The sequence below is a fragment of the Poromitra crassiceps genome (assembly GCF_964638095.1).
Source record: "Poromitra crassiceps genome assembly, chromosome: 12".
Lineage (NCBI taxonomy): Eukaryota > Metazoa > Chordata > Actinopteri > Beryciformes > Melamphaidae > Poromitra > Poromitra crassiceps.
The window spans coordinates 22,831,534-22,855,605 of NC_139632.1; the positions used below are offsets into that span (position 1 = coordinate 22,831,534).

The 24,072-nt window shown below is 42.5% G+C and overlaps 2 protein-coding genes across 2 annotated transcripts; one reads left to right on the top strand and one right to left on the bottom strand.

The window, feature by feature from the left end:
- Positions 1–535: 535 nt before the first annotated feature.
- On the bottom strand, positions 536–13,785 carry LOC310786350 (protein sel-1 homolog 3). The gene is made up of 24 exons (XM_083647546.1): positions 13,682–13,785; positions 12,840–13,362; positions 12,536–12,662; positions 11,442–11,563; positions 11,140–11,255; positions 10,803–10,852; positions 9,747–9,870; positions 9,228–9,360; positions 8,803–8,943; positions 8,500–8,714; positions 8,235–8,414; positions 7,500–7,622; positions 7,210–7,350; positions 7,007–7,069; positions 6,741–6,917; positions 6,489–6,616; positions 5,333–5,416; positions 5,113–5,194; positions 4,874–4,949; positions 4,674–4,792; positions 4,353–4,474; positions 4,038–4,152; positions 3,739–3,802; positions 536–3,486 (listed from the first exon to the last, which is right to left on the bottom strand). The coding sequence occupies exons 1-24, from the start codon at positions 13,739–13,741 to the stop codon at positions 3,206–3,208; spliced, it is 3,366 nt and encodes a 1,121-aa protein (XP_083503672.1). The 5' UTR covers positions 13,742–13,785; the 3' UTR covers positions 536–3,205.
- Positions 13,786–14,676: 891 nt separating this feature from the next.
- psmb11b (proteasome 20S subunit beta 11b) lies at positions 14,677–15,738 on the top strand (the record flags this gene model as incomplete). The annotated part of the gene is made up of 1 exon (XM_083647272.1): positions 14,677–15,738. The coding sequence occupies one exon, from the start codon at positions 14,677–14,679 to the stop codon at positions 15,736–15,738; it is 1,062 nt and encodes a 353-aa protein (XP_083503398.1).
- Positions 15,739–24,072: the final 8,334 nt, after the last annotated feature.

A 24,072-nucleotide genomic window follows, 5' to 3' on the forward strand; every position in this document is an offset into this window, starting at 1 on the left:
TTGGGCTGGTGGCTGTATACCTGCAGCATCTCAGTTTGCTTAGGCCTGCATGACATTACATTATGTCATTTACTTTTATCCAAAGCGACTTACAGTACAATAGCACATTGCAACAGTCTACATCAGCTAAGACTTTTTTTTAAGTTACTAACCAGGTAACTTTCATTAAAATGACGAAAACATTTAAATGCTAAAAACATATAATAATTAATGATTGTTGTTTCAGCAATGGTTCCCAAAAAAGATTCTGGGGACCCACATTTTAAAAATGACAAACCATCGCAACCCAAATCACAATAGGCCTCATCTATAAATCGTGAGAAGAATGAATTTGTGAATAAATGAAAGTTTCTTGACAGTTTTTACTGCCAGTTCTGCATCACCTTATTATCTTGAATAGGTAAACCAGCCATTTCAAAGAGCTATATAATTGGTAAATCATAACTTTGTTTTATGCACGTTATTGACATATACAGTACGCATCCAATACTTATAAATGAGACCAAATAAAAGCTTTTAGGCAGAGTTAGCAGGCTGTCTCAATGTTTTTTATTTCCTCTCAGTAAAACAATATACAGATATTAAATAAAAGACTGTGGAAGAAATTCTGCAAATTTATTTGACGACCCAAATAAAATCTTCTGTGACCCACCTGTGGGTCCCGACCCAGCCTTTGGGAAACACTTTTACAGCATAATTAAGAGTATCAGTAATAGAATTGTGCTTTAGAACCATTAAATTGTACTGTACATCTTCAGTGACAAATTGTGCATGGTTTGTTATGGTTTCTAAAGGTAAATGCATATTTCTGATTCACTAGATTCAACATCAATGTCAATGGCTGGGTTTCCCAAAAGCTTCTTTGCGCTAAGAAGCTAATTCAACCCTTCTTAAGGCCCCCTTAAGAAGCAAACGCGTTTCCCAATTGCTTCTTTACGAAGGCATGCGTTTCCCAAAAGCTTCTTAGCGCTAAGAAGCTTCTTTGACCCTTCTTAAGGCTCCCGTAAGAAGCCAACGAAGCCAACGCGTTTCCCGATTGCTTCTTAGCCTAAAATTATCTTCCAATTATCCTCTGTTAAGAAGGCTGCGTTTCCCAAAAGCTTCTTAGCGCTAAGATGATCTTTCGTTAAGAAGGTTTTGTAAGAAGGGTCTGGAGCCTTCTTAACACCTTCTTAATGACAAAACACTGGCAGATCCAGCCGCGTCAGGCAAAAGGAGATACTTGTGTCCACTGTTCCTCTTGTGTTTTTCCCTTTTTCCTTTCTTTCATGTACCCTTTAGTGTTTAAAATTAGGGAACACTTGAAAATCTCCCCTGTATGTATGGTTACTTATGTTTTACCGTAGGCTATATTCCTCTAATCAGAATGGATTCCTTTTATAATGTTGTGGATTTATATAGCACCTTTCACAGAACCCAAGGTCGCTTAAATTCTGTAGTGTTTCTCTGTTTTGTTGTATGCTGTGTATATAAAGCAATTTGAACTGCAGTCCATGTCTGAAATAAATAATGTTTAATAAAGTTTAACATGACCATGATTAGGTGTTAACAGTGTTTCTCAACCACTGAGTCGTGGCCCACTGCTGGGCTCAGAGTGCCATCAAGTGAGCCGCTCCAGTTAAGATGCTTCTTAAGAGACTTCTATTTTTTTTATTTTTCTCGACTGTTAAGAAGGCGTTTGGGAAACACTTCTTTGGAGCCTTCTTAACTCCTTAAGAAGCTTCTTAACTCCTTAAGAAGCTTCTTAACTCTTAAGAAGCTTCTTTGTTGGGAAACTCAGCCAATATCATTTCAACCTTTGTTTCTGTGGATTTATCATTTTGTTTTGTGCTGCTTTGTTTTTCAAAATATTAGCTGGTGGCCAATAAACCTACGAGAGAGCAACCTGTCAAGTGAGGCTGCTGAGGTTACAGTGCATAAACAGTAGGCTATGTAATATTTCAGATTTGGTGACCTATAGTTAACTGGGAGAAGGCAAACAGAGAGAGAGGACAAGAGGGACAAGGATAGAACAAGGAAGTGCAAGTGCAATCATTATCCCATTCCAAAATTACACAGGCATCATCAGTCTGAAGTGAAGGAGCTATACTGCTGTTTACAATGTGAAACTCCTTATTTAACTAATGACAGCTCCATGAACACCAGGCAACAACACAACAGTCATCTAGAGCTGTAAATAACATTTAAGGACTGCATAACATGACCTATAGTCCAGATATATGTCAGAGTGCACAGAAACAGAATCCCTCTATGGGGTACAGGCCATCAGGTTATCATCATGGTAACAGTAACACAAACACCACAAAAGCAGATTTTTAACTCAAATGGTGTGTGTTGCAGATATGTCTTACATTGCTATGGCAACTCAGCCTTTCAAGCCGTCTCCCTTAGGGATGGGTAAAATGGATTCTGTTGCCTTATCTTATATATTGACTGGGATTAAGGCACCTGTCCGCTCAGGGATTAAATCAATAAGCAGTGGAATGCCACTGGCCCACTGCACAGCCTTGGATCCAATGTTTGGGAGGGGCCCTGCATGCTTTAACTGCATGTCCAGTCTCCTGTCAGGCACTTATCATCAGTATGTCACTGATAGGGCCAGGAACACGTCTTAATAGTTGACCTATTAGAACTAAGATTCCTGTCAGTCACCAATGGATCTGTGAGGCTCGGGTCAGCCCTTTGTGCTTATAACCCAACCATCACAGCATTTGCCTTTCAATTATAGAAGTGTGAAGCCATTATTGAAGTCATTAATTCTCACAAAAGAAGTCGCTGAATTCTAAAGGAAACATTACAGCCCATTAATTGGTGAAATTGTGTTAAACTTTCAGTGTACACATTACAATGATACAGGCCGTTAGAAACTGCAAGTCTATCTTCATCATCTGGAATGTAACCGTTGCTTCCTGGTGGTTTGTGGCTTCAGTTAGAACCCTAAATGCAGTACACAGCGCCCGCCATAAGTATTTTACACTAGTGAAATAATGGAAATCATTATCAACTGCCTGATAAAGTGGTACACTCACAGTCCTGTCAGCAGCACCTCTCTTATTTCATTCTCCGAAGTTAAAATGAGTCAGGTGCCTCGAAAATACAAACGTGTCCTATGAATAGCGTTGTAACTCATCCCCTAAATGCACACTCTTATGGACTGTCTGGGGCTTTACTGTGGCTATTGGATCACTGTATTGGCTATTGTATGTCATAAAAGATGAGAGAGCAGCGTGATCCAGAAGGCACACAGACACACGCCTGACACAGTCACGGCCAAATCACTGGTCTGCCGGAGCCACTGCTCGCCATTCACTATGCTAAGCCAGAGATTCTCAGCCATTCTTGAGATGCCGCCTATGCCCAGCCTTCCCATGATGCCATCTGGCATTCTATTGATGACACCGGTTTGATTGACAGCCAACATCCTTGTCCTCACCCCCACTGCATGGCGATTGCCATTCCTTACTTCTGTGTTCATTTGCAAATGCTCTGAGGATGAAAACAGGTATTAATATTATTTTCACGTTTCATAATAGAGCTAAGGAGTTTTCCCACTCGTGGCAAACAATTTAAGAGAAAAGGATAACGAGGAATTTCAATAAGGTGATAGCACAAGTTCTCTTTTTATGTAGCATGCAAGTCAGGGCATGAGTCAGTAAATCAATGTCTGGGGAAATTACACCACCTTGTGGCAAATACATGCCACGTGATGCAATGCAGAAGATTAGAAGTCTGACTTACCAAAACAGATTTGCACTGGAACAATAATGACAATGACGAAGAAACTGAGAAGAGATGCGTAAGCCTATAGAGGAACAGAAAAGGCAGGTTTAAATAAATTATCACATTTTTTCATTCTCAAAATAGCAGTCTATAGTGTCTTTAATTTCTTATTCATGAGGAAGGTGTGATCTGTATTTTTCACTTATACTGACTCAATAGATGGAGGCTATTTCAGGATACATCATATTATCAAAGGAAGACAAAACAGGGGTGCAGCCTGGATTTCTCTACAAATGAGATGATTGCCTTATGCCTACCAACACGAGCTGTGCACTGTTCTGAGTCATTTTGCTCAAGGCTTTTCCCATCTGGACTCTGAGCAGGGCTAAAGAACATGGCGTTACGGCTTCTTCACCCTCGATCTCTGCACATCTTCAGAAACAAATCAATGAAAAACATATTACACATTGTACATATCACACCTCCATATTACTGTTCAATCTATACAACTACAAGCACAGCATACTGCCAGTATAATTTCCTATGCAACGCTCTAATATCAGTTATCTGTACAATAATCAGAATATTATTCATCATTCATTGTTGTGTTAGTCTTTCGATTAAAGAGGCACCTTTGTAAGATCTTCTCTGCCAAAATGTCCAGGTCATCATGACGCGACACATTCACCACGCCTCGGAGACTCGGAGGATAGACGTGCCCTTGTTGCGCCAACACAAACAAGTTGTACATTCCCTGCCAGTCAATGTGAAAATAAAAATCATGAGACTTTAACAGTGGCTTGATGGCTTGTTCACTGAGAAACTTTCTAAATAATAACATGGTTGCATAACTCTGTTTGTTGTTTTTATTACACCAGGCTTAGGCCAGTGGACGGCTAATTAATTTGATCATGAGGTTGGTGGTGAGATTACAGCCTGAGTAAATCTGTCACCTGAGGACTGCCTGCTAGAGCTGCTCTGCTGTACATCGATACAGCCCGGCCAACCACAGATAATGAGTCTTCTCGGCCGCTGGACCAATAGTAGTAGTAGTCTCCCATTTTCAGCAGACCTGTAAAACAAGATAGGTGCTTGCTGTTTGTCCAACTGATTGACAGAGAGGTGAAGGCAATGTGACAAAACAGGAACTCACCAGATGGATGGGGATCATAGTTGAATGTGGAATAGTTATAATATCGCCATTGACAATCATAACCCAGATTCAGTTTCTGCAATTGGGAGAATGAAATATTGAATGAATATTGAACGAATATTTGAGTGGGATTTTAGGGGTGTGCTTCAAATCAAACGATGACTGTCCTTGTTTAACTAATGCTGTTATTATCTCAAGGACGGAGATGGTGAGTTACAGTCAAATCAAAGTCAACATACCTCACACAGGTGAGCCACATTTGACTGGGCCAGACCCAGACCAGTTTCAGCTGCCAAAACATATTTTAGAAGAGCTTCACCCCTGTGAAATCAATGTTTGGAAATGTTACAACAATGGCACATGAAGATAATTTGAGCAACTAAAGACCATTTTAGTAGTGACTATATAAAATGATTAAAATGAGGACAAATGAAAAGTCGTTAAAATGAAAGTCCTTACCAAGAGCCCCGGAGGTAGGCCTGCAGAGCCTCTCTGATCATATATCCAAGGTGTCCATTCCGCTCACAGACTCTTTTCAACAATCTACATGGCAGGTAAAGGATGATAAACTATTATGGAATTTAATTATTCCATGTAAACGCTGAATGGCACGTTGTGGATTTCACAGAAAAGTGATACGACACTGTAACATGACCTAAACACTTTGGGATTACTCGAGGTCATTCTGAAAACAGCCGCCCTCTTCATCATCCTTCCTTTGTTATATAAAAGTGAGCAAGTGGGCAATATCTGTCTGTCTGTCTGTTTACACTACATTTTTGTCCCACTGATGATGTCACAATGCCTATGGCATCATCAGCACCTATGACATCATGAGTGATGTCATAAGAGTTGCGACATTTCCATTCCAATGGACACATTTTTTACTCTCGAGTTCCCGAAGTAAGGTTCTGGATGAAGCAGCACTGTCGAGTAGCAGCAAAATGGACCATTTGTGATGTACTTTGAAAGGGTCAGACGTTTAAAGAATCAAATTGGATATTATCAGCTTTATTTTAGCATTGAAACGTAGCGCGAGCCCCCTTCCTGGCTATTCATTGGCTACTGAGTCACACATTTTGGACCTCCGCTGGTGATGTCATCATCAGTGACATCATTATTGACCAATTAATCTTATGACATGTCATATAGGCACTGATTATGTCATAGGCATTGTGACATCATCAGTGATGTCATAGGCATTGTGATCAGGTCATCAGTGATGCAAAGTTGAGCAATTGTGCACTGCGCATGCCAATACAGCAGGCGAGGCCACGCAGCGGGCGAGCCTTGGCTTCGGGGCAAATACCCTAGTTAAATTCAAAAGAGACTAAAGTCACATTGCTAACCAGGGTCTCTCTAAGCCAGACAATAATGCCAATGACCTTGAATTAGCCCCTGGCATTGGAATGAGATGCCACTGAGCTGCAGGCTACAGTGCAACAGCATCATAAAAACAGCCCTCTCCACATCTTGAGACACTCTTACATCACTCTTACATCACAGCCCTCTCCACATCTTGAGACACTCTTACATCACTCTTACATCACAGCCCTCTCCACATCTTGAGAGACTCTTACATCACAGCCCTCTCCACATCTTGAGAGACTCTTACATCACAGCCCGCTCCACATCCTGTGACACGCCTTCCAGGGTTCCTGTTGACAGGTAGCGGGCCGCCTCCACTGTAGCGCCTACATGACCCAACCTGGACGCATTCAGAAACTGCTGGAACGCGGCCGTCTGTTGATCACATGACAAAATCTGTCTAGATATTTCATCAACCTATGTCAAATACATAGACTCTACATTATGTCAAATATTGAAACTTCAACCTGCTGTTAATTTTGATAGAGTGCTCTCAAACCTCATTCATCCACGGACGGTCTGGGTTGCCCCCAGTGAGGTGATAGACTCCCAGGTTATACATGCCATCATCACTCCCGTTGTGCGCAGCTTGTTCAAAGTATTTCATTGCAGTTCTGTGGTCTTCCAGTAGGGTGCTGTGGTACCATCCTAAAGCATTCAAGGCACGACTTGACCCCTTAAGCATGGGGATAGAAAGTGCTATTAGGTAAAGGAGCACACGGAAAACATACAGATTGATGAGTTCAAAGTAATCCTGTACAGTACCATCGCTGCAGCTTTCTCTAGCAGCAGAATACCGAGGGTAATGTTCTTTTTCACCCCCTGGCCCTAGAAGAGGCAACATCAATCAGTCAATCAATAATTGTCAAAACACACACACTCACGCACGCGCACACACACGCACACACACACACACAATTTCCAGTGTTCAGTTCTTTGTAAAAGAATGACAGTCTTCATAACCTTACCTTCAGCAGTAAGATGGAGTAGTCATACATGGCTGAGGCGTCCTCCATCTGCATAGCACTCCTCTCAAGCCATTTCACTGCACTTGCTATGTCTTTCGAGGCTCCATTTTTCCCCCAAAAAAGAATTGTTCCCAGGAGTTTCTAAAGGTAATCACATTTCTTTTTTGTTAGCCAGTTCTGTAGACCCTGCCCCTGCCCTACTGATAATACATTAACTTCAGCTATTTGTACTCCTTTTTGCCACCAAAGACACATAGTAAACAGTCAATTGTTTTGTATAATACACATACCTGAGATTCTACGTGTCCTCTCTCTGCTTGGTATTTCAGAAACTGAAAGGCATCACTTGACTCATGTGTCAGGCGTTTTAAATCCTCCTCATTGTTCAGATAGACACGATCAGGTGTGTATTGCTTTAGAAAAGATACAGGAAGGGGAGATGTTGATTTAGCAGACTACCACTACTACTACTAATATTACTATTACTGCTACTGCTACTACTACTACTACTAATATTACTATTACTGCTGCTACTACTACTACTACTACTACTAATATTACTGCTACTACTAATATTACTATTACTACTACTAGTGTTGTCTTGACTAAATTTCAATCATGGAAGACTGACCTCTACATTTGTGCCAGCATCCTCAGCAGCTGTTCATCGTCACTGGCGCAATAGTTTCGCCCCACCCCCTCCCCTGATCACCACCAATGTCATGGCTCCTGTAGAAATCCCCATGGGGGGATTATCTATCCCATACGGCACTGACGCCCCCCCTCTCTCACATCAAGAGGAGCGTCATCATTTCATGGAGTCATACGCCACGCTTAAACTGTTTATTGGTTCAATAAAGTATGTTAATCTTTCCAACGAGTCTCTCATGATTGAAATATTACTATTACTAATATTACTATTACTGCTGCTACTACTACTACTACTACTACTACTATAATAACAAATAATAATAACACTTCACTTTTTCAGACCATTGAATGTCGTATAGGTGTTGTAAATTTACCTGCTTTTCCTGTATGTTCCAACTGTCAATATTGGTTTGTGCCCCAACATTGGAATAGTAGCTATAAGCCATGTCAAAGTCTTTGGGAAAGCCGTCGATCCCTTGTGTGTGCTTGTAGCCTACATGCATGAGGGTGAAACGGTTATCTCCCACCGCACCAATCAAACTATAGACATGACCCTGAAAGACACAGAGGCCAAAATGAGTCATCATGCCAGGAGTGCCATCACCTTTAATAAAGTGACAAGGAGGGTGTTGACTCTACCTGCTGTTGGTCCATGGGGCGCCCCAGGCCAGCAAGGTGGATGGTGGCCAGCAAGAGAGACGCTTGGTGATTTCCAAAGCAGGAGGACGCCTCCAGCAGAGCTATTTGGGTGGATGTGACTTGGACGTCTGACTGATCCAAACTGAACATTACACCAACAGCCTGCTCAAACAAACTAGTGCTGAGGTGCTGAAGCTTGCATGTGCCCCAAGATCCTACAGATATAGAAGAGATTGTAAATAACTGTGTGGATAATACATTCATTCTATCACTGATATTTGGATAATTCATACAATGCAATACCTGTTCTGAAATCCTCCACTTTTGTTTGCAAGAAATGAAAAAGTGCACTGTGCTTAAGTTGTGTTTCCCAGGTCCAGGTCTGTTGACAGATATGCCGTCCAAACTGGCCCCACAATGTTATGAAGTGAGGGACACAGAAATCTGAAAGAAAATTAAAAGTAATGTTATCTCACAGGGCCAACTGTGGTCTTGTATAGCTGTTTGGGTAGAGTATGGCACGAACACTTCCAGAGCCAATTCCCTCTGATGCCACCTATAGTAAAACATGCACTCTAGAGGCTATATAAGGTACTTTGGATAAAAGTGTCTATAAAGTGTCACATGCAGTGTTATTTGTGAGTAATGCTAGGTTGGTATTCAAATCGGCGATCCCTATAGACGAGTTGCATCACCCATTAAACAGACTTATTAAAATAATATTTCACCTTTATTTAAAGCTTGGTGACTCTGAGGCACTCCCTGGAGAAAAGCTGCTGCAAATCCTTTCATTTTCTCACACTTGCGATGAGTCTTATCCAGATCCTCTAATGTCGTCTTAGGGAAAAGTGGATTTTCCACCTGTAACATCGTCATAATTATTTCATCACACTGGGAAAACTGTGTCACAATGGGATTAACAGAACAAAAGTATTAACATAGCCTATATCAGCGGTTCTCAAACTTTTTCACATGAAGGACCCCTTAACTGACACAAATTAGACCACGGACCCCCCATTTGATATGAAACGCATGACCAAAATAGTCATACATTCCGTCATTGTGTTACTTATGGATGGAATTATAGTGAAAATAAATAACCCCTGGGGGTCCCCGGACCCCACTTTGAGAAGCACTGGTCTAGATAATATCATATTCATAATAATGGAAACACTGTGTGTAACTCATTGACAGATATTTGACTCATGATTAGAAAATACTTAACAAAAAACAATGAGAGGCTGTACCTTTTTAGTTCCAAAACGATAGTATTTGATATTCCCAAAATATCCCTTGATGCCTGGCATGTACTTGCCTCCTCCAATGGCAAAGTACCCATCGGTGTCATCATAGTGGATATTGTTCCGAAATCTACAAGATATTCAACAACACTCAAACCTTTAAAACAATCATGATTATTGTGTGGGCGGCGGGCCGGCATTTCTGTCACCATTGTCTGGCCATTGCTGCAATGCGTACTCTTGCAGAACCTCTCAGCCAGAAAGTACTTTACAGAGAGTCAAGCCTGAGAACACACAAATTAAATGGCACAAAGTGGATCTCTGGGTGTTGTTTTGTAATGGAAACAGTTTTGTGTTTTTGCTTATTTTACTTTGTCCTCACGGCTCATTTCACCAGATTCACGATTTCAAGATTCAATCATTTATTGCCATATCAACCTTACAGTTGCTTTGGAATTTGTTCCGGTGTGCTCAACAACAGCAAAACATATCATCACACAGTGCACACAAGAGGTATCCACAGAACACACACACACACACACACACACACACACACACACACACACACACACACACACACACACACACACACACACACACACACACACACACACAGCCACAATTACAATACAACAAATGCAATTAGTGCAACTATATGGCCCATGCCCTTAAAGTGACATGTGCTTGTTTATACAACCAGTCAAGCCTTTAGGATGCAGATTGCTTCAGGGTAGGTGCTCTTATGAAAGCGAGATGTTCTGCTCTTAATACAGTGGAGTCTTTTACCCGAAAGGAGAATCGAGGGTTTGCCGGGTGTGAGGAGTTCTTTAACATTTTAACGCCTTTCCGCTGAATGGGGAAGTGGTATAGTTCAGAAATGGTGTAAAGTTCACAGGCAATTATTTTTGAAGCTGTGCACAACTGCACATGACTCCGTCTAGCAGTTTTTTTTCCCCTCATGGGCTGTAGAATTGCCATATCACACAGTTGTGAGCAGACTTTCTATTACCACTCTGTAAAACTGTAACATTGCAAAAAAATAAAGTCGATAAAATGTCTTACTTATATATATTTCTGTGAGTTTCATTATCCCATGTTGTATCCAGCATCGCCTAAAAGTAAGACAAAATAAAGCATGAGATCTCGACACAGATACATCTACTCAGCTGTGAACATCTCCAAATTGCAGAGCACGCTGCAATCGCCTGAAGTTTCACAGCTGGAAGAGAAGCATCTTACAGGACCTTCCAGCTGTTCCTAAAGGAAACCAAACACTGCAATGCCAGGATTCCTAACTAAACTATGATGAGAGAGGAGGACTGGAAGTTTTTGTCATAAGCTGGATCTGAATTGCCACTCCTTAGCCCACCTCCTGGAGGCACCTGCTTCGGTTCCATACCTTTGAGTCCAGTATGTAACAGTCTAATCTAATCCACTTCCACAGGGGCAGCACCACATGGGACCGGAAAGCTTCATCTCCTCCAGTTGTCAAGCGTGCCTGAATTATGACATCCCCTACACAAGAGATATGACAGTCATATATTTCACCACAGGAGAAGCAAAACTCCTGATTAATACATATTGCAGTCTGTTTCACAATCTCACAAAATACATATCATCATCACTCATAATAATCACATGACACTTCACTTTTATCCCCTAAACTGCTATCAGGTGTATCCATGAGCTGCTATGACCCACCTGTGCCTGTAAGCTGCATCAGAAGGGAGTCGTATATATTTCTCCTGTCAACGTGATGGATGATGTTACACAGCTCCCTGTGACACCCCTTCAGCAGGTAGATCCATACAGATATGGCCACGCTGAAAAGCAAGCAACCAAACAGGATTTGACGCAAACACATTTCTTTGGCTACTGAAGCGTGAGGCTGAATTTGGATCGCTGTACTATCTGCTGAAAATGACGGACCTCAGCATTAATTTCAACAACCATAACTAAAGAGCTTACGCTCTGATGAAGAGGCTTCATGACGCCTATAAAGTAATTTATAACGACAGTGAAGTCAAAATAAAAGTGGGGTGTGCTGTAACAGCTGGCAGCACTGAGAAGGAAACAGCCATGACTTTGTGGTCCACATCAAACTGCTGAGATCAACACAAACCTCTGTGACTTGGACCTGATCTGGCCATACTGCATTCAAGGATAAGTTTGGACCTGTATTCAATTTCTCTCTTACATGCCTGTAGTTAGTATTTGGACAATTGACTGCAGAGTCAGGCGGTTAAAACAGCAAGCTTCGTTGCAATTTGTTACGTGCCATTGCACACACTTTCACTAAGCAGGAAATGAGGGAACTATTTGTCTCTGCCGCAGCAGAATCTGCTGTGGGGTGAAAGTGTGTTACTGGCGTTTGTTGATGCTCAGGTCACATTGGAAACAGAGGTGGGTATACAGTTTGAGAGAAGACCATCCACTGCCTGTATGAGTGGAAATGGTGCAGTGTTGCTGATGTCAAGGCTGTCAATATAAATATATCGGTTGGTCGCAGTTGACTTGGGAGATATTGTCTGCGGGTCAAAGAACCAGAGACAAATGATATATAGGTCCAAAATCGATAGATTTACAAGAACACTGTTATTACATATAGCAATATGGTGATTTGTCATTAGTTTACTGAGGGTGTGTGTCATTGTTTTTTTTTACCATAGTTAACACCTCCGTCTAAAATGTTGCAATTCCAATTTCTAAAATGTTAACTCTATGCAGGTTAGCCAGGAAGCGAACTGAACTGAAGCACCAGCTAAAATGAATTGAATGGCACGGCTGAGTCCAACCTTGGCTCTGTGACAGCATGGAGACGGGCTCTCTCCAGGTCTCTGTCGATGAAAGGCTGGAACTTTCGGACCACTCCAAAGTGCTCGCCGGTACTTGCCAGGGGGAACTTTAACATATCGATTGTGTCTGTGCAGAAATAAAGGAGGCAACAATTAGATTCATCAAGCATATTTTGTCTTTTGACAGTGTCCCCTCCTCAAGCTTCCATTAAAAGCAACAGGTTTCTCAGAGTGGGACCTGTGATACAGATGTAACCTGGACAGTATGCGCTATGGAAACATAACAGGTTGATTGAGGCCTGACCTGACTCATGCGGACACTGATCACGATCTCTGGTCATCTGCCACTTCAGTTCAGCCGGCCATGAAGGGCACCCAGTGGGAGGTTTAGTCGGACGTTCAGAGAGAGGCACAAACTGTAGCACCTTGTCGATCCTCAGCTCCGAGTCGTGGTATGTGCTGTGTCCATAGTCATCATGAAGATGGTCTAACCAAGCGCGCACTGTCACACTCTGGACCTCCAAAATGTGCCTGTTGAAGAAGTCGCGTCGGTATACAAGGGATGGAGGCAATCTGAGCTGCACCTCTTGGAACCTGGGGCCTCGGTCGGGTTTGCTGCGGAGCCATTCCCTCCTGAACACCACCAGCCCCGTCCTACTGGGTGGAGATATCACCACCACCTCCACACCGAGCTGACATGGCCAGGAACATTGGTACTGCAAACGGATGGCTGAGCCATCTATCACTTCGTCAGGGATCGAGTCAAATGCTATGAAATGATCGTGCAGGCTGTCACCACCCTGGGACACTTGTGACACACATTGTTCCTGTGTGAAACCAAAGACATTGAAATGAAATTCTAATTTAGGGAATGTAATGAATGCATTAGTCACATCAATGTCCTGTTGAATACAGGTGAACGTACAGTCTTCCTCATTCAAACACATCAGGCTGCAGACATAGTGAGTTGGACATCATATTTTTGAGAGGCTGTTTCCTTGCTTCAAAAAGAAAAAGATATACCAAGCCATAAAAAAGATTAGCCATATTCACAACAAACATATTCCTATTATTAGGGTTATCATATCCAATCACATATCATATACATAATGTATATATATGGTAACATGTAATAGCATTACTTACCATTAATATTACAGCAGCAACAAAGGCATATCCAAAGATGTTAGAGTGCGACGCGTTCATTTTGTTTGATTTCAGATCAATTGTGGAAAGAATTACCGTACATACTGTATATATTCCTTGAGTTAATAATTGTGAATCCGTTAGACAAGTAGTAAGTAGTATATAAAATAAAGTAGCCCGTCTGAAAGTCTTTTCAGTCGTTGAGAGAGGCGTCACTCTATAGTCTGTGTCCAGGTGACAGGTAGCCTGTGTGATGCAGGTGTTGCTGTGTGATGTGGAACTACCTGATATTCTGGTGCTGCAAGTTCAGTGATTTGCATGAAGTGCCTTAAAGGATTAACTACCTTCAAGGCTTGGCTGGATCTGCTCTGCTGTGTGCCAGATTGACCTACATCAAGTCCAACCAAAATGGTTGTGTAAGATTAATTTTATTACTGATTCTATTAGGAACTTTCCATACCAGTGATTCATTAAAGCACTAATTTCAGGAAGCTCATTCAGTGCCCCGGCTTAGACTTTGCCATCCTGAGTGCGTGTCCTCTTTGGCCCACGTCCACACAAAACGAAACTAACTGAAGAAATCACATCTGAGCAAGAACCTGATCTCAGAGCAAGAATTACTTAGTCGTGGGCGATAGATGTTAAGGCGTCAGAGTCAATGTAATGAGGCATTATGGAACTGTTGCTGATACGTTGTTTTAGATGACAACATTAGAGAAGGAGGCTGCCTCACCATCTTGGTTTCCTATATAAAGGGTGACTGCTTTTAAATAGGCTTAGATGGCATATGAACCTTGTCTTAGAGAAGTGGTATGAATCGCTTTGATAGGTCTATAGAGCGGCTCAAGGGAGCAAAGAAGCAAATTAAATGATAAGACATTTTACAGGTTGTTATTCAAAATTATCAGCCTGTGTGGTCATATTCAATGGCTTTACAGGATCTATGTAATATCCAGGATCAGTTTCTTGACAGTTTTGCCACAGAACATTCTTCAATGCCTTTTGGAAAGAAGACTAGACGTGACTATGTCAGCGGTTTGCGCTTGAGCAACAGTGCGAGTCCCTTTAGTTTTTATATCCCAGTTGCAGAGTACCTAGATGAAAGCCCGATCCAGTTTGGCCAAATCAGCGCCGTCCAGAGCTCCAGTACCATCTCATCTCAGGACTCCATCCTGCCAGCGCTCTCCATGCCCGTTGGCCTTCCTCCCTCTCACGCTGTGCCTCTGCCTTTCCCCATGTCTCACGGCACCACCACCCTGGCCTTCGTGTTCCAGGGCGGTGTGCTGGCCGCAGCAGACACCCGTTCCAGTTGCTCTGGGCTCGTGGCGTGCCCGGCCGCCCAAAAGATTGTGCCCATCCACAGCCACCTGGTGGGTACCACCTCAGGCACGTCGGCCGACTGCGCCCTTTGGAAAAGAATTCTGGGTCGAGAACTGCGGCTTTACCAACTCCGCCATGGCAGACGGTTATCCACAGGCGGCGCTGCCAAACTGCTCTCACACATGCTTCACCCATTTAAGGGAACCGAGCTGTGCGTGGCTGCCACTTTGTGTGGCTGGGATGGAGGAGAGGTGGCTGGAGGCCCTCGTGGAGGTATAGAGAGGGGTCTGGAGGACCTGTCTGTGAGTGCCAGTCTGGAAAACATCTCCCTGGAAAAAGCAAAGCCTCGGTGCCCCTCTTCAACCGTCGGCGAACAGCAATGCTTTCCTAAAGGGAGACAATGTTTCTCCGGGCCCAGTCTGTACTATGTGTGCAGTGACGGCACCCGCCTGCAGGGGACGCTCTTTTCTGTGGGCTCAGGATCGCCGTACGCCTACTCTGTGCTGGACCAGGAGGTGCAGTGGGGGCTGACCGTGAGAGAGGCTGTTTCAGTAGCCAGGGAAGCCGTGTACAGAGCCACGCACAGGGACGCCTACTCTGGAAACTGTGTCGACCTTTATCACATCACTTCAAAAGGCTGGACCCGCAGGGACAGAGAGGATCTGAAAGAGGAGTATTACAGGGAGAAGGAGAGGCGAAGACAGAAAGGAAAGGAGGGAGAGACAGCTGTGGGCTAGGGATGTCCCCCCCCCCCCCCAAAAAAAGAAATGTGTGTGAGAATCGTGATTCTTTACAAATAATTGTTTTGGAATCGATTCTCAACTTCCAAAATCTTTTTTTTTTTTTATGTAAGAGCATTTTTATTTTTTGTATTACTTTAACTTATTTTTCTTGAAGTCATTAAGAATAGGCTAATCACTTTTAGAAGTTTTTATTTGTGAAAGTTTAGCATGAATTGTTTTAGGTTTGCCTTTGTGTGTGGCCTCAGCACACAGTGGACTGGAGTAGATCCTGAAATCCCCCTATGTACTGAATCGACAATCAATTTTGAATCTGGAATCGTTTTGAATGGAGAATCGATTTCGAATCGAATCGTGACCCCAGGAATTGAAACCGAAACGAATCTTGAGATACCCAAAGATTCACACCCCGAACTGTGACTTACGGGTATAGACGGTTTTCACGGAATTGTGAGTCCTGCTCTACTTCTTTTTTATTTTATTTTTTTCGTCCATAGCAAACACTGCAACAGGAAGTGAGCTGGGGTTCAATTTAGAATGTTTTTGTTGTCAAGTTAAAACCATCTATAGTCTCAGTGAATACATGAAAGAAATAAAATGCTATGAGGGAAGTGAGAACATGTTTTGGATTATTTTGGAGAGACATGATGGATTCTTAGCAGCGGATACAAAATTAATGAACTGAAATAATTTGCTCCCTCTAATAAGCAGCTGATGTCATGTTTGCACTTATAAGTTATCATCATAAATGTACTACAGCATTTACAAATTACTGGCTGACATTTCAATTTAGATGTTGAATCGTAATCATTTCAAGTGTGTTAGATTATTTCAACTTGCATGTCTGGTTCAGATAAGCGTCAGAAGGGAGCATCAAAAAGAAGCAGGGTGCAGCGATATGCAGCAGCAGGGTTTAGTGAAAAGAGAAAATGTCTGGAAGAAATTGTAATGAGAAGGTTATAATGCAGCGCCGAGTAGATAACAGAACACATTTTGCTCTGGGAATAATTGGTAGGTGTTGAATACAGAATTGTGTGCCGACAGAATTCCTCGAAAGTTTCTTTGACACTCTTCAAATACACATTTTAATAAATTATCTTTTGTTGATCTTGCCTGTTCAGTCTGTTTTAGCACTGTACAAGTTAAACACAATACTCAAGCGACCATCATAACTCTACAAAGGAGGACAAGGCAGTGTTCATCCTGAGTGGGGAACCATGCTTTAGTTTAGGTCAGTAGTTCTCAATGTAGGGTCTGGGGACCACCAGGGGACCTTGAGGGCATCCCAGGGGGTCCCCATCAAATCGAGGTATCGTTAAACTTAATTAGTTCATTTATAGACAGTTTTCACAGAATTGTGTTGCTAGGGAACAGTTTGAAAGCGTATTTCAAACGTATTAGCAAACACTGCAACAGGAAGTAAGCTAGGGGCAATTTAGCATGTTTTCAAGTTAAAACCGTCTATAAGAACAATTATAGCATGTAGAAGAATGACTATGTGTTTCACTGTTCTGTAGCTACCTACAACATAGAGTCATGGAGTTCTGGACAAAGTCATATTTAACAATAAAACAATATTCTCCGATTTTGGTCCAAGAGACAACAATCTCATCAAATGGGGGTCTGTGACCCTAATGTGGACTAGGGGTCCTTGATATGAAAAGGGCTGAGAACCACTGTCCAGGTTTCCCAGCTGGATTCAGAGGATTTGAAGAGCGCCCCTCAGGTCACAAGCTATCAGTCAGGTTCAAGGATCAGCTGGAGAGAGAGTTCAAGACAGATCAGAAAGATCCCTGCAAGGCAGGAAGGACTGCACCATGTTGTGTATGAACAGCACTTTCTCTATGTGAGTCAATCAGAGTGCATCACTCTGCCATGGAACTGAACGTTGTTTTTTTATCAGAGGCAAACTCTATCTCGAGTCCAGCCCCAATGAAAAAAACACTGTAATATTCCTATATGGGGACTTATATGTAATGTTATGTTATAGCTACTTTGATGTTTTACTGTGATATTTGCACAGCATCCCTGCAAGCCTATATAATATTATATAATAAAAAGATAAATAAACAGTGTTGGGAGGGTTACTTTTAAAACATATTCCACTACAGATTACTGAATACATGCCCTAAAATGTACTTTGTAACATATTCATTCTAAATACTTTGGATTACTTTTGGAATACTTCAAACTTGTCTTGTTGAGCCTGTTTGTAGGCCAATTGCTTATATGGATGATTACTGAACGGACCACCCGGGCACAGACCCAAGGCCAAACAACAAGGGGCCCACAAGCCAGAGCCTAATAGCTACATGATGATGCTGTCACTACTGCCCCACATTTACAATAGCCTCCAAATTCACCCATAATTATAGCCTCATCTCAATATTTTGGAAGGTGTCAACATGGCACGGTCACAAAGAGCTGTGACAAAACTTCATTGACAGAAGAGAAAACATTTGCTTAGAGGTATTTTCACATGATAAGGAGCATAAGAGCATATGGCCCGAAGAGAAATGACTGATGTGACATATCAATGTCTTTTTCAGCGTCTGTAAGTCAAACGTTTTTTATATGGCAGGTGCACTGAAAGTGCACAAATTGTTGCACATTTTCTAAATCTATTTATGGGAAATGTGTGCCTCATGTGAATTTTAGAACAAATAAAAGAGAACAAATAAAGTAATCCTATATAGGCTAATAAAACAGATAGCCTACTGTATTCAGAATGCCACAAATTTAAACAGTAGATAAATATAGCCTATTTTTATATGGGGGGGGGGGGGGAGGGAGAGAGAGACCGTGGTAGTGGACAGACCGTCTTGCTCAGTCAGAGGAGGAACCCTCCGCATCCTTTCCCACGTTTGATCATTTCAGTTGACTTGAAGCAGCGGCCAGCTGCAGAAGCCGGCACACATCTGTCTGACGGTAAGATCGATACTGAATACTTTGGAAATTATGACAGTTTATTTGTTTGGGCGAAAGCCCGCTTGTCTATCGTAGATGTGAGAAGTTTCCAGTCATCGGCTATAGGCTACTTTATATCTAGTATCGCTCAGTCAGTTATTTCTGTTGGAGGCTCGGTCATCATTAGGCTACTCACTCGGATGCTCAAACTGTTTCAGTGGATGTGGAGCCGAGTGCGCTCGTAAAGAAGATAATTTGTAGAAGCACCTTTCGGATTCTTAGTCTTTCTCCCTTTTGATGCCATGAGCAGATGTTACCGTGCGTGTGTGTGCTATTTAAAGAACAGGTGAAAAATAACAGGGAGCTGGAAAACAGACGAGATTCTGCGTGACTGAACTAAGCGCCAAGCTTTGACAGATGGTACGGAGAGTGCTTCCCTCCGATCCTTTCCTGGCTACTCACCGTACCTGTGTGTGCGTGTGCGTGTGCGTGTGTGTGCGTGCGTGTGCGCGTGCGCTTGTGCGCGCTTGTGCGCTTGTCCATGCGTGCGTATCACCATCACCTGCCGCTTGCACTTTCACACGGAGACGTACTAGCAGGCCCACCTCTCTGCACGTTGGTCAGCACTCAGCAGCCTGTTTGGGTCGTTTCATTCATTATAATAGTTAGCCCAAGTGTGTAAATCACATTAACATGCATCAAGGAAGTCATCTTTCTAGCTCTCTCTCTATAACAAGACAAGGTCCTGCTCCAGGCTGTGTCTACTATTAATGAACAGCCCTGGTGTGTGTGTGTGTGTGTGTGTGTGTGCGTGTGTGTGTGTGTGTGCGTGTGTGCGTGTGTGCGTGTGTGTGTGTGTGTGTGCGAGAGTGTGTGTGTGTGTGTGTGTGTGTGTGTGTGTGTGTGTGTGTGTGTGTGCGCGCGTGCGTGCGTGCGTGTGTGTGTGTGTGACAAAAAAGAGAGGCCAAATGAGCCTGAAATGTTATAATGTAATTCTGTCTACTAACATAATGTGAGAGGGAATTATTATCAACACAATTCTCAAATCTCAAGTGTAGGCATCATTATTTGAGCACAAAATCCCCCCCCCCTCCCCACATGCACACAGACATGCACATGCATGCACACACACACACACACACACACACACACACACACACACACACACACACACACACACACACACACACACACACACACACACACACACACACACACACACAGTACCTTGTAACTGTGTATATGTTGCAGTAGACCTACCACAGAAGCATATTCATTTGACAAAGAAGCACATGGCTGCGAGACACTTGTTCAGCACAGCGCTCTGGCTGTGATCACTTGGGGTTAAGCTGTGAGTGTCAGCTGTTGACAATAAGGAGGTGACTGACTGATGTGCGGAGTACAGTGGAGTGGGCCTCTCCTCTCTTCTCCAGTCTGATTTGGAGAGAGACTTCACAGATTTCTACATCCACTGAGCAGAGACAGAGAGAGAGAGAGAGAGAGAGAGAGAGGGGGGGGGGGGGGGGGTGGGGGGTGGTGCAGCAGTCTTTAAACATTAAGACGAATGGCAGTAGCAGAGTGTGGGAGAGATGCACGAATGGAGCAGATCTCTCGGCGTCTCGGCCGTTTAAGCCAGGCAGGCTGTCCCCCTTCCAATGTTCTTCCGCCCCCCCCCCCCCCTCTCCCACCTCCCTCTCCCCATGTAAACGCCTGCCATGCACAGGCTATTTTTAATAGAAATGAAATAGTCTTGTTGCAGTGAAGCGACTCGACACCAAGTGAAGTGAGACTGAAACAGCGATTTGCAATTTAGAGCTATGTCACCACTCATCATTCCCTCCTGAGCCGGCAACAGAGAATCGGCCAACGTCTTTCATCCTCTTTGCCGCCATTACATTTCACACATATATCTCATGCACACACTGCTATCTCTAAAGACTTCAAACAGCAGTGAATGACATGTCATGCTGCCATTGTGATTTGGTCACAAAGCTTGCATAGACACGTGTGTTCCATGATGCACAATAGCAGAGACAGACAATAGTGTTTTGGACGGAAGAATGAGTGGTTAAAATATGATGGGGAAACAGAGACACTGCTTTACAGTGACTGAACATTAGGCATTAATATTGATGAGATGCTATGATGTATGTGCAAAAAAAAGGAAAAGAAAGGCACACTCACTCACAAAAGTTCGCCTTTTCAAGGGTAATTTCCCTTCTGAGAAGACATTATGTAAAGAGAATAGCACAATATTTCATATGATCAAAAGCTCAAATTCTCTCTCTGTTCTCAAGTCTACTTTTGTACAAAGTAGGTCAATTTAAGTTGTGAAAAAGAGCAAGGTTTATGATTCTCATGTGTCCTGTTTTATAAACATTTCAATTTGGATATATATCTGGTTCATATTAGACAGCACCATCTAAGGTTAATAGTGTCTTACCAAAGGCCGACCCTCTGCTCATTTGCATCTAAATTAATGTATTTTAGAGCAATGATGCATTATTTTCATTGCACCTTCATTCAGCCAGAGTCAGAGAACGCAGCAGGTTGGAAAATGCAGAGTTATGAGTTATTTCAGGTATGAACCGTGTCATTTATTTGCTATAGGCACCACAATCAAGTGCATATCATATCAGCTCCTGCATGAACATTTAATGATTTATATCGTTAAATCTTTTTACTGTAAACTAGGGCTGGGGAATATATTGATATAACTATATATCGATATCATGATATGAGAATAGAAATCTTCTTAGATTTTGGACATCGTAATATCGCATAAGTTTGGTCTTTTCCTGGTTTTAAAGGCTGCATTACAGTAAAGTGATTTTCTGAACTTACCACCTGTTCTAGCTGTTCTATTATTTGCCTTTACCGAGTACCAACTGAGTCATATATCCACATTGCTGATTATTTTTCAAAAATCTCATTGTGTAAATATTTTGTGAAAGCACCAAGTTACAACTGAACATTTAGCCCACTTTATAGGAAATACCAAGATATTATATCACAGGGGGTCAAACCACGGCCCGCGGGCCAACTGCGGCCTGTTGCCCGTTTATAAGTGGCCCGCCAAATTCCAAATTCATGGCAGGCCACTTCAAAACTGGTGGTCGGTGTACTGAAGTATAACCCGTTTTCCCATTTTAAAACAAAAAGGAGAAAACGGGCCCATTTTTCGTTTAACCAAAAACGGAAAAATGAGCAAATGTTGTCTTGTTGTTGGTTTTTTTCCCCTCTCCTTTTTGGTTTAAAAGGGAAAAAGGATTATACTTTAGTACCAGGGGCGCGTTTAGCATCATAGCTTTGGGTGGGCTCAGCCCACCCAAAGGTCATGGACCGCTGAACCCCTAGGGGGGTCCGGGGGCATGCCCCCCCGGAAGAAAATTTTGTACAGTTTCAAGTAAAAATGGATCAAACTGGCGCACTTTGAGATCAAAATGAAGAGACTAGATCTATGAAGAACTACACACATCAATATCTTCTTTACCGTTCTGTGGTTTTACAGCGATGAAAAAATAATTGTTTCCCTATATATACTATATATATTCTGCATACAGGTTCTATATGGTAGAATTATGCTTGCATAAATAATACCAAAATCACTTCAGGGGAGTTTCAAGTAAAGTAACATTTTGCTTTGTAGGCAAAACAAAAGTAAAATTATATCAAAAGGGAACTTCCTAACTTATTGGCTGGAATAATATTCCGACAAGATAATAATATACTGTAAGCACTAAAGCAGGAGTTTGCAGTCAACTAGTTGAAATTAATATGTGGCAGTATTTGTGGGGGTCAAAATCTATGTAGGGTGTACCACCACAAATAGATCAGTGTATGGGAAACACTGACTATTAAATTGTGTGACTAGAAAGACACCAATAAATCTGAGAAAATGTACTTTAATTTTGAACAACAGCACTACAACGGTGGCATTACAAATGGTATTATGAAATTATTGTGGGAAAAAACAAGATCTGACTGGTTGGAAGTTGGTAGGCTACCACCACCACAGCGTGCAAAAATAAGGAAAGAAGGAAAGAAAAGGGAATAGCATGCCATGCACGCATGTTAAGCTATCATCATCATCACATCAGACAGGCTGTGTAAAGCAGCCACTTGCGATTCTGAAGGGCTTAATTTCATTCAGATAACAAGGGACCCGTTTGAAAATATGTTTGTCACTTATGCCCATATGTTTCTCAAAAAACATTGCATCCATTTACACCCACTTTACTGCAAGCTAGCATGACATGGCTGGCTGGTGCTATGGTAGCCTACCTACCTTCCTCCAGTCCACCTGTTTGTCTGGCAGGCACAGCCACAAGTTCTTTTGTTTAGCCTACGAAACAACGTTACGCGCTAATTTGCATATCAATATGCGCTAATTAAGTAACTACTAACGACTCTGACTGCTCAATGCTCACCTCACAGTTTCATTGATCATGAGTCGGGAGAACGATTGTGTGGACTGTGGAGGACCACTTCGCTGCTGTACTGTGTGTGACCTGTGTGAAGTGATGTGGGATTAGGCAGATAGATGGAGGAGGGAGCGCCTGCGCAGCCGCGGTTCTAGAAACTTTTCGGGTGGGCTGAACCCCCCTAATTTTTTGTCTCAGCCCACCCTAAGAACATAGAGGGGGGGGGGGAAACACGCACACAGCGCATTGAGTGTAGTCAGAAACTGCTACTAGTGACCACCATGGATTTGGAGAGGGAAAAAAAAAAAAAAAAAAAAAAAACTTTTTTTTTGCCTCTATTTTTTTGGGTGGGCTGAGACTATTTTTGGGTGGGCTAAAGCCCACCCAAAAACGGCCTAGAACCGCCCCTGTTTAGTACCCTGGCACAGTCTATTTTGCACAGTTTTTTTATACAGAACTTTGGTTAAATTGGCACAGAAATTGAAAAGAAAATGTCTAGAGATACAGAAATACCCATTGTAATAGGTGAGCACATCAATAAACTACTAGGCTCTGTGTCGTATACTTATTTTGGTATAAAATTAATTTTTGATGGCACATGGCTTTTCTGGTCTAAAAACACAGTTTTTCTTTCAGTCTAACATGGTTGAAAACTGCCTCTTGGCCCGCGGCTCCACCAAAAAAGTTTGGCCACCCGATATATTATGTATCACCTTTCAGCCGAAAAACATAGATATGATTTTTGGTCCATATCGGCCAGCCCTACTGTAAACCCATTTTGTTGAAGTTAGTTTGCTTGTTTGGAGGCCAAATAGGTGTGTATCTATATATTTGTGCATGACTGCACATGTGTGTGTGTGTGTGTGTGTGCGTACCTGCATGTGCGTGTGTCTGTGTGTACGTGTGTTTGTGCGTGCAGCGTGTGTGTGTGCGTGCATGCGTGGGTGCAGCGTGTGTGTGTGTGTGTGTGCGTGTGCATACGTGCGTGCAGCGTGTGTGT

What these genes read in the sequence shown, in the direction of transcription:
- LOC310786350 (XM_083647546.1), bottom strand. Translation starts at nt 13,741, where the DNA reads ATGAACGCGTCGCACTCTAACATCTTTGGATATGCCTTTGTTGCTGCT. An exon ending in GAGGACACGTAGAATCTCAG is followed by an intron (nt 7,351 to 7,499) that starts GTATGTGTATTA and finishes GATTACCTTTAG; the next exon opens with AAACTCCTGGGAACAATTCT. An exon ending in ACTCCATCTTACTGCTGAAG is followed by an intron (nt 7,070 to 7,209) that starts GTAAGGTTATGA and finishes TGCCTCTTCTAG; the next exon opens with GGCCAGGGGGTGAAAAAGAA.